Below are 10,738 nucleotides of genomic sequence, written 5' to 3'. Positions count from 1 at the left end.
ATTTTTATTTTTTCTGGCAAGTTCACATAAAACAGATCTCTAGATTCCATATGAGTGAAACCATCTAGTAGTTGTCTTTCATCTCTTTGCTTATTTCATGAAGCAGAATCACCTCCAGTTGCATTCAGTTTGTCACAAAGGATTCAGTATCATCTTTTTGACTGCAGAGTAGAATTCTATGAAATATGTATCCCATAACGTCTTTAGCCAGTCATCTGATGATGGGTATTTAGGCTGCTTCTACTCTTAGGCTATTGTTGAATAATGGGGCTACGAAAATAGGGGTGTTTATGTCCCTTCTAATCAGTGTTTGAGTCTGACTTGTCCTTGAACTTGTCCAGGGTTGCCATCATTTGATAAGGGGCCACTATGTCCCATTTTGCCTCCTACCTTTTGTCAACTTTTAACAAAAACATTAGCTGAAGGTAGCTCCACACCAGGCCCAGTGCTAAAAAAGAGAATGAAGGCGCAGGCTATGCATAAATGGAGGCATAGGATATGCATACTGCTCATGTTTTTAGAACTTTCAGTTAAGCGGGAGGCACAAAACTAAGTGAGACCTATGACACTGGAATGAGAGCTACAGAAGGATAATACACCATATTCTGGCAAGATTACACTTTGAGTCAAGGAAGGCTTCCCAGGGAAAGTGTCATCCAGCTGAGGAGTAAAGGATGAGGGGGAAAAAGCAAACACGTGGGAAGCCAGACGAGACACATAAAAAGCAGAAAGGTGAGAGGAAGTGTGAGCACATTAATTACCTGGTGTGTCACTATGAACATAAAAGGAACAGTAACTGGGATTCAAGCTCACATCTGAAACCCTAGAATGACCCTAAATTGTTGTGTATTCTTTAGGTTTTACATAGTACCTGCATTTGAAAGCATAGAAACATTAGGCCTTTGTGTTATGGACATTCATCTGCTGCCCATCAAGGAACACCTACCAGTGGCTCACTGCACTCCATGTCAAAGACTTTCCCCAAGACAAGCTTTGTCACATTCATATCCCAGAAATCACCAAGTTATCAACACACACACACATAAAAGAGAAAAGAGAAAAAAAGTAGTCACCTTCTATAGATGCATTTTTAATCGGAAAATGGCTTTCATCTGCTCTCTTGCCTATCCTGGCAGTCTCCAGTAGCCAAGCAACAGTGACTGCTGGTAAATTCCATCTCCTGGAAGCTTCATATTTAGAACCGACTGGGTCTTTCAACACAAGATGTGTACTGGCAAGCATCCCTTTCTTTGGGTTGGATTTGCGAACAAAGAATTCCTGAACACTGAAAGTTGTATTAAAGGAAAGGAAATGGTCATAGATACAATTGGCTGGCAAGTGCAATGACGTTTCTTATCCAAAAGTACAGGTGGAGTACTAAACATAAAATTCCCTCTGACCTCTGACTAAAAGTTGGCCTAGTCTAGGTCTTAAATTAATTCTCTTCCAAATACCTTACTATAGAATAGAATGTGCCACTACAATCCAACTTTTAATAATACCATACTCAGTTAAATTAAGCTTTCTGCAAATAGCTAGAAAAATTTAATTAATTAATTAATTTATTTTTAGACAGAGATAAAGAAGGCAGAGAGTGAAAGAGAGACCAATAACACCAAAGCTGCCTTCAATATGGTGGGGGACAGGCCAGAATCTGGCTTGTACACATGACAAAGCAGCACACTGTCCAAGTGAGCTATTTTGCCAGCCTGAAAATTTTACTTCTTCGTTTTTAAATTTACTTCTTAATTAGTCATTACTCAGCCACTTTGTCCTAAAAGGAGGAAAGGAATAACTTAGGGGAGCAAAGAAAGTGAACTGCACATTATGTTTTCAGCCCATGACACTTAAAACATTTCATATCTAATTTCATGTAAGCCTCTCAATATTTATGAAATACGAGTATTTTACAAAATATTACACAGATAGAACCTAGGAACGATAAAGAGAAATTAGCTAACTTGCAAAAATATTAGAGTGAAAAAAAGAAAAATTAAGTTACTTGCTCAACATTACAGAATACTAAACAGAAAATATGGGACAGAAAAGGCTGATCAAATAGTTCACTTGGATAATGCATGACCCCAATCCCCACTGCTTTCAAGTTTTGGTGTTGTAGTTTCTCCCCCACCTCCTTTTCTTCCTCTTTTATAAATCATATTTTCATTAGTGATTTATAGTGACTTACAAGATTGTAAGCTAATAGGGGTATGGGATCCTTATGCTGGTCCTTGCACTTCGTGCCATGTGTACTTAACCCACTGTGCTACCACCTAGCCCCAAGTTCACTTGTTTCAAGTCTCTCTTTCCTTTCTTTTCTGGTCCCAGGGTTATAGTGTGGGCTTGGTGCCTACACTAAGATACCACTGCCCCTGGAGGCCATTTTCTCCATTTTGTTGCCCCACTGCTGTTGTTGGGATAGGACAGAGAGAAACTGAGAGGAGGGGAAGAGAAAGACAGACACCTGCAGACCTGCTTCACCGCTTGTGAAGTGACCCTCCACACACACACAGGTGGGGAACCAAGGGCTCAAACCAGGATTCTTACGCCAGTCCCTGAGCTTTGCCCTATGTGCGTTTAATCTACTGTGCTACCACCTGGTCCCGTTTCAATTCTCTATAGTGTTCTTCTCTTTTAATGTTTTTGATTCAATCAAAATTCTGATATTAAAACTGCAACCTCTCTTTTCTTTTATTGTTTATGTCTACTTAGCATAACTATTCATCCTTTAAAAATATTTTGAATAGGGAGTCCGGCGGCAGAGCAGTGGGTTAAGCGCAGGTGGCGCAAAGCACAAGGACCGGCATAAGGATCCCGGTTTGAGCCACCAGATCCCCACCTGCCGGGAAGTTGCTTCACAGGTGGTGAAGCAGGTCTGCAGGTGTCTATCTTTCTCTCCCCCTGTCTTCCCCTCCTCTCTCCATTTCTTTGTCCTATCTAACAACGATGGCATCAATAACAACAACAATAACTATAACAACAATGAAAAACAAGGGCAACAAAAGGGAAAATAAATATTAAAAAAAGAAAAATGTTTTGATTTGTATTATTCTTTGAATAAATTCTTTAAAAGTTTTTTTATTCGTGTATTTGATAGGAAAGAGGGGAAAGAGAAATAGAGAGGGAGAGAGACAGGGAGACATCTGTAGTACTGCTTGTGAAGCTTTTCCCCTGCAAGTGGGGACCTAGACCTTGAACCCCAGGCCCTTGTGCATTGTAACATGCACAGGTGCCACACTGCCTTTTCTCTAAATAAATTCTTAAACATTCATATTTCTCTGTTGCAGGCAGGGGCTGGGGGCCCTAAACCAGGGTCCCTGAGCATGGTAACTTGTACATTCAACTGGGTGCATCACCACGTGGCCTGACGCTGTTGACTGGCTACAGAAGAAGGGCAAACGCTAGAAGAAGAACCACCTGGCCCCCTGGATAACTTTATTTTAGGCAATCTGTGTTTAATATCACTTTAAGTCTTGTTTCATAATCTAATTTTTAAAAGTCTCTTTAAAAAAATTGATAAGTAAAATAATTTTTTTCCCTTCTATGTTAAACAGCTGCCACTATGTTCATTTAAGGGTTGAGTTAATTTGGATTTTGGGGAAAATTTCCCTATATTTCTTACAGAGCATTATTCATCTCTGCTTTATGGTGATGCTGGGGAGTGAACCTGGGATCTTTGGTGCTTCAGGAATGAGAATCTCTTTGTATAACTATCTCCTCAGCCCTGAACTTTGAAATAACATTTATTTATTTATTTACCCTTTTGTTGCCCTTGTTTTTTATTGTTTTTGTAGTGATTATTGTTGTTGTTATTCATGTTGTTGTTGTTACACAGGACAGAGATAAATAGAGAGAGGAAGGGATAACAGAGAGGGGGAGACAAAGAGAGACACCTGCAGACCTGCTTCACCACCTGTGAATTGATTCCCCTGCAGGTAGGATCCTTATGCTGGTCCTTGTGCTTCGTGCCACATGCACTTAACCCACTGCGCCACTGCCCGACTCCCTGAAATAACTTTTAAACTCATTTTCTGTCTCTCAAAATCAGAGAAACAAATGTATAATGAGCAGGAATAAGTCATCCACATGGCACATGGAAGGTGATATTGCGAAGGCAAGCAGTAGTTAATAATGATCCCTGTGTCAGCTTTGAATGTTTCCTTTTCCCCCTGATAAGTATTAATGCTTGTGGTTTCAACATTTGGCAGATATTAATCTAGAAGTAAGCAATCTCACTCTCCTGCTTTGAACTATTACACAGATCTGCTACATGCTACCCATATAGACTACAAAGATACACAACAGAACTCTAGTATGGATGCTTTCCATTAAGACAAGGAAAAAAAAAAAAAAGATAAACCAAGAAAACAGGTATGTAAAGGTACTGCTTACCTTGCTCCAAGGCGATTTGCTAAGAATGTTAATGAATCCTTCTCTGCTCCTGCATACTGGCTGAATGAAATGACACAATCCTGCAGAGGTGTCACTCCTGTCATCACTGAGATTGGTGTGAAGAGAGGACTTGACTTTGGATCCATTAAAGTCTCATAGTCTATGCAAGTTACCTTTTAAAAACAATAGAAACAGTAGCAATATAAGTAACAGAGGTTAACACTGACATGATTAGATGAAAAGCAATCTTACTTTAATATATACCTGTGTATGCCCTTTCCCAATGCTTTAATTTATTAAATACCAATTTAAATTCTAGTATTTAAACAAACACAAATGTACATGTATATATGCACACACATATCAATTGGAATTTTAAAACCAGATTTATCATGGAAGTTACTGAATATTGTTTTAAGTTTAATTTATTCCAATGTGTTCATTTGTAATTTTTTTCTCTGAATTTTTGAAGACCCCCCCCCCAGATCCCTCAAAAAAAAAAAAATCAGTGCTGAAATTAGCAGTGGTAAAAATCAGCCAGATGGAATAATACAAGTACATGTCATGGGGCCCAGGAAGTGGCACAGTGGTAGAGCTTTGGACTTTGGAAGCATGAGGTCCCGGGTTTAATCCCCAGTACTGCATGTGCTAGAATACTGTTCGGCCTCTTGACCCTACCCTGCCTCTACGTAATGGAATAAATAAGATAAATTTATATTTCTTGGTAAAGAAAGAAGCTCAGCAGGGGAGCCTGATAGGAGCTGGTCCCCAGGGACTGGTTATGGGGGGAGGGGGGAAGGGGTGGAGGTGTGCTTAATAATTTAAAAGAGAAAAAATTTTTTTCCCTTTTTTTCTACTCTATTTTTTAACCCAAATTAAGTTATAGTCACCTCCTTGGTGTCACCGCTAGGACCCCTTATTGACTGGCCTACTAAAGGCAGAAAATCCAGAAGATGTGGTCAGAGCTCAAGCCACTAGCAGCTTCTCAGTCCGCCATCTTCCAGGAACCTCCTATAAATTTATATTTCTTAAAAGTACATGTCACGCTTGGTGTGATGAAACAGAGAAGACTAAAATAGTATGAAATGATATACAATAATTTGCCACTGTGGGCCCTGGGAAAGAGTAATAATGTCTACCAGGATTAGAAAACAAAATAGGACCATCTTCCTATTTTAGAATGCACCATGCCAAAAAACAACTCCAGACAGTGCTCCAAACTCCACATTCATGTATCCAAACAGAACTATAGCCTATAGCCATACCACCCTTAACTCACCTGATCTCTTCTAAACTGAACTGCCCAACACATAAACATCAACACTCTCAGCATTCAGATAGCTTTCAACACAGTATTTAAGCTCCAAGTATTTTCTTACCAGCCATGTGTTTGTAACAACTTCTCCCACAGTTGCTTCCACTTGGCACCCAAGCAGAGGAACCACAGCAAAATCAGCAACAATTCTGCTCTGGAGGGACACGACTTTCCCAGCATTTTCTCTTATGATATTTGCAATATTAGCTTCATTTTCATTATTAAAACCCAAGATAAGGAAACTCTTTTGGCTAAATAAACCTTCTTCGGTAATCTTACAAGTGTCAGGGAGGCAGCGGGTGACAGAAGACTGATTTTCTTCTTGCACAGAAATATGAGTAGAGTCATTAAAGGGTTCAATATGAGTAGAATCATTAATAGAGCCAACTCCAGACTTCGCACCTTCACCTGGAAGAGAAATAAAAATGTTTTCTAACAGATAAATTATCATACTGTTAAGTTTATTTCCTAGTGAAGGCAGCATGAGAATTATGACCACATTTACAAAACTACGGCTTTAAAAATACACAACAAAAAAAGTATACAAACTCCATCTTCTGGGTTACCAATATTGTTATAACAAGGATCAGGTGTTGGCACACCTGGCAAAGTGCACGGGGTGGGGTGGCGGGGTGGGGTGTTTTACAAATTCACAAGTGGTGGAGCAGTGCTGCAGATGTCTTCTTTCTCTTTTTTTAATATTTCACTTTTTAATTTTTTTTATTATCTTTGTTTATTGGATAGAGACAGCCAGAAATTGAGAGGGAAGGGGGAGTTACACCTACAACACTGCTTCCCTACTTGCAAAGCTTTCTCCCTGCAGGTGGGGACTGGGGGCTTGAACCTGGGTCCTGTGCATTGTAGTATTTGCACTTAACCAGGTGTGCTACCACCTGGGCTCCTCCCTTTCCTTCTCTATATCTGTTTTTTGCCCTTTAACAAAGAAAAAAAAAAAAAAGGCCACCCAGTGTGGTAGACTGACCATGCAGGCACCAAGCCCCAGTGATAACCCTGGTAGAAAGCAAGCAAGCAAAACATTCTCAGCAAAAGACACTAAGAGCTTATCATTTTCCATTAAGGAAATCATAGTACTATTATAAGCACTCCTAAAGTACTAGAAATCTTAGCAGAAAATTACCAAACCCCAAACTCTGTAGGTCTGTAGGTCTTTCTTAGTTTTTTTTTTTCCACTGTGAATAACCCAAGTTAATTATTTAAAAAAAATTTTTACTTCTTTTTTCATTTTTATTTATAAAATGGAAATACTGGGAGTCGGGCAGTAACGCAGCGGGTTAAGTATAGGTGGTGCTAAGTGCAAGGACCGACTAAGGATCCTGGTTCGAGACCCCGGCTCCCCACCTGCAAGAGAGTCGCTTCACAAGCGGTAAAGCAGGTCTGCAGGTGTCTATCTTTCTCTCCTCCTCTGTCTTCCCCTTCTCTCTCAGTTTCTCTCTGTCCTATCCAACAATGATGACACCAATAAAAATAATAGCCACAACAACGATAAAGCAGTAAGGGAAACAAAAGGGAATATTTAAAAAAAAAAAAAAAAAGGAAACACTGACAAGACCATAGGATAAGAGGGGTACAATTCCACACAATTCCCAACACCAGAACTCCGTATCCCCTCCCCTCCCGATGGCTTTCCTATTCTTTAACCCTCTGGGACCATGGACCTAGGGTCATTATGGGGTACAGAAGGTGGAAGGTCTGGCTTCTGTAATTGCTTCCCTGCTGAACATGGGCATTGACAAGCTGATCCATACTCCCAGCCTGTCTCTCTCTTTCCCTAGTGGGGCAGAGCTCTGGGGAAGCGGAGCTCAAGGACACATTGGTGAGGTCATCTGCCCTGGGGAGTCTGTTTGGCATCATGGTAGCATCCGGAACTTGGTGGCTGAAAAAGAGTTAAGATAGAAAGCAGAGCAAATTGTTGACTAATCATGAACCTAAAGGCTGGAATATTGCAGATGAAGATTTGGGGTGGGCACAGTGTCCTCTGTTTTGGAAAAAGCTAGTAGGTCTATTTTAGGTATATTCCCAGGGGCCCATGACCCAACTAGGTTTTGCCTGTGCCTGACATCCAATATGCAGGTGACCTAAGCTATTGTTTGGGGGGGATGATGTCATAGTTGGAAAAAGGACCAGAAAGCTGGATCAGGGAGGAGAGGAGCTCCCAAATAAGGGAAAAGTATATAAATGTTAACTGTAAACTCCATCGATTTGATCTGGGGCCCATAGTCAGCATAGGAGCCTATGTAACCTCTGCGTTTTAAACTGAGGTACTGGGGAGGTGGATCACAGTAGTCTACTAAACTATTTTTTAATGAGAATAAATACTAATCCAGGACTCCTTACCTAGGACTGAGTTACTATTCACATACTGAGAAAGCAGGTCTTCATCAGCTTGCTCAGGCTTTTCACTAGGAGCAAGGTCTTTCTTGGAGAAGCTATTGTTCTTTAAGAGGGCTGTTTTACTTTCAGGCTGATCTGAAACTGGAACTTCTGCTGGCTGGTAGTTAGCAGGGATATAAGGCTCTTCAGGAAGCAGATAGCCTTTACTAAAACAGTCAAGCAGCCATTTTGCTCCCACTATGTGAGGCCTACAAAATAGTAGGTAGTTTACATGTTAGTTTAAAACATAAAAGCCATCATTTCCAATACCAGGCAGTACCCATAACTGCATGGACATGCAATTTTAAGATGTATCAAAGAAACAGCTTTGAAAAAAATAAAATGATCACACCTGTGCACTGATTTCTCCAAAAATGGCTTCAATTCATCATCATAGTCTCCCACAATAACGTGAGTTACATCTTCATTGAGTTGATTAAAACGAACGCCACCTCCACTGTTAATAAGCCTTCTCAGCTTGTCGAACTTTCTGCCACTAAAACCACACAGGTATATCTGCAAAGGAGATTCTCTTTATATGAGTACATTTAAGATGGGTTATCATATTACCGTGTATGTTTTAAAACATATTAAGTATTCTGTGGTCTGGGAGGTGGCGCTGTGGATAAAGCACTGGGCTCTCAAGCATGAGGTCCTGAGTTCAATCCCCAGCAGCATATGTACTAAAGTGATGTCTGGTTCTTTCTCTCTCCTCCTATCTTTCTCATGAATAAATAAAAATTCTTTTAAAAAAAGTATTCTGAAACTCTGATATGAATACACCTCCACTATTCCACAGCATTATTGTCATTCACAGTGGGCATCTGGCAAGTATTTTTGAGTTTCTACTGGGCTGTCAGAAAACTCATGACATTTTTGCAAAAAGACAGCACTAGCTCATCTTGGGAAGCAAAAGAGTCATTCACATCCATGCTCTTTCTATGCCATTTGACAGGTGACAGTTCTAGCTTCATTAAAAAAAATAGACTGACTTCCAATTCAAGATGGAAATTGAAGTGTGCATTCTCACCACATTTTACTGTTTTTCTTCCCTAAAGGGATTTACATCAAGCTTGTGAAAAGCTGTATAAAGTTTATGGTGACAATGCTCTATAAGAATGTCAGTGCCAAGGATGGTTCACAAGCAGTGAAACAGTGCTGCAGGTGTCTCTCTTTCTGCTGTCTCTATCTGCTGTTTCTGCCCCTATCATAATAAAGCATAATTAAAAAAAAAAAAAAAAGGAAAGGAGGGAGTCTTTTGTATAGCCACTATGCTATTTTTCCCAGTCATGAAATTTTCTTTTTATCACTCTAAACATTATCTGTACATTTTTTTTTATTTTCTTTGCCTCCAGGGTTATCACTGGGGCTCCGTGCCTGCACTACAAATCAACTGCTCCTGGTGGCCATTTATTTATTTCCTGTTTTATTGGATAGGACAGAGAGAAATTGAGAGATATGGGGAAGATAGAGCGGGAGAAAGAGAGACACCTGTAGACCTGCTTCACCACTTGTGAAGCGATCCCTTGCAGGTGGGGAGCCAGGGGCTTAAACCGGGATCCTTGCGCGCTGTACTATGTGTGCTTAACCCAGTGCGCCATTGCCCAATCCCCTACACATTTTCTTTTCTTTATTTTTTTAATGAGAGCCACCAGAGCATTGTTTGGCTCTGGCTGACAGTAGTGATTGAACCTGGGACCTCAGAGTCTCAAGCATGAAAGTCTTTTGCATAATTGTTAAGCTGTCCCCAGCCCCAAGACACTTTCTGTTCTGCCAGTAGGTTTTTTTTTTTTCCAAAAAAATTTTTTATTTTCCCTTTTGTTGCCCTTGTTTTTTTTAATTGTTGTAGTTATTATTGTTACTGATGTCACTGTTGTTGGATAGGACAGAGAGAAATGGAGAGAGGAGGGGAAGACAGAGGGGGAGAGAAGACACCTACAGACCTGCTTTACCGCCTGTGAAGTGACTCCCCTGCAGGTGGGGAGCCGGGGGCTCAAACCGGGATCCTTAGGCCAGTCCTGCGCTTTGTGCCACCTGGGCTACCACCCAACTCTGGGTTTTAAGTTTTATAAGTATATAAAGATATGGTAATATGAACTATTCGTTTTAATAATAAACAGGTTTAAATCATTGCTACTCCTCAAGAACTAATGTAAAGGATATTCATTCCACAAGTGGGAATACATTAAGGGAAGCTCTAGGAATCTATTGAATATGGATTTCTATCAAATAACTTATAAATCTGTTCATACAATGAAAAATATCATCATTTAAGAAACATTAAGCAATGTGCCTATAATGCTCAAGAATACAGGCTTTGGAACAGATGGTCAGCCATTTAATGCCTGTGTGATTCTGAACAAGTTCTTAATCGGCTAAATCTCATTTTCAGAATAACATATCTTTTTAAAAAATATTTATGTATTTTCCCACTTGTTGCCCTTGTTTTTTATTGCTGTAGTTATTATTGTTATTGATGCCGTTGTTGTTGAATAGGACAGAGAGAAATGGAGAGAGGTGGGAAAGACAGAGAGGGGGAGGGAAAGATAGACACCTGCAGACCTGCTTCACGGCCTGTGAAGCGACTCCCCTGCAGGTGGCGAGCCAGGGGCTTCAGCCAGGATCCTTATGCTGGTCCTT

General features: G+C 40.3%; 1 protein-coding gene across 6 annotated transcripts in view; it reads right to left on the bottom strand.

Moving 5' to 3' along the window:
• The window catches only part of TOPBP1 (DNA topoisomerase II binding protein 1), a 53,364-nt gene that overhangs the window by 28,892 nt on the left and 13,734 nt on the right, over positions 1 to 10,738 (bottom strand). For all 6 annotated transcript variants that reach the window (XM_016185184.2, XM_060196955.1, XM_060196952.1 and 3 more), the window contains 5 exons: positions 8,451 to 8,614; positions 8,063 to 8,307; positions 5,772 to 6,115; positions 4,393 to 4,565; positions 1,074 to 1,285 (listed from right to left, as the gene is read on the bottom strand). In XM_016185184.2, coding sequence (XP_016040670.1) covers positions 1,074 to 1,285; positions 4,393 to 4,565; positions 5,772 to 6,115; positions 8,063 to 8,307; positions 8,451 to 8,614 — 1,138 coding nt within the window. The remainder of the gene's footprint in view (positions 1 to 1,073; positions 1,286 to 4,392; positions 4,566 to 5,771; positions 6,116 to 8,062; positions 8,308 to 8,450; positions 8,615 to 10,738) is intronic.

The sequence above is a fragment of the Erinaceus europaeus genome, chromosome 1, assembly GCF_950295315.1.
Source record: "Erinaceus europaeus chromosome 1, mEriEur2.1, whole genome shotgun sequence".
NCBI lineage: Eukaryota > Metazoa > Chordata > Mammalia > Eulipotyphla > Erinaceidae > Erinaceus > Erinaceus europaeus.
The sequence above is the reverse complement of the archived record's forward strand: the minus strand, read 5'-3'. Positions and strand labels throughout refer to the sequence as shown.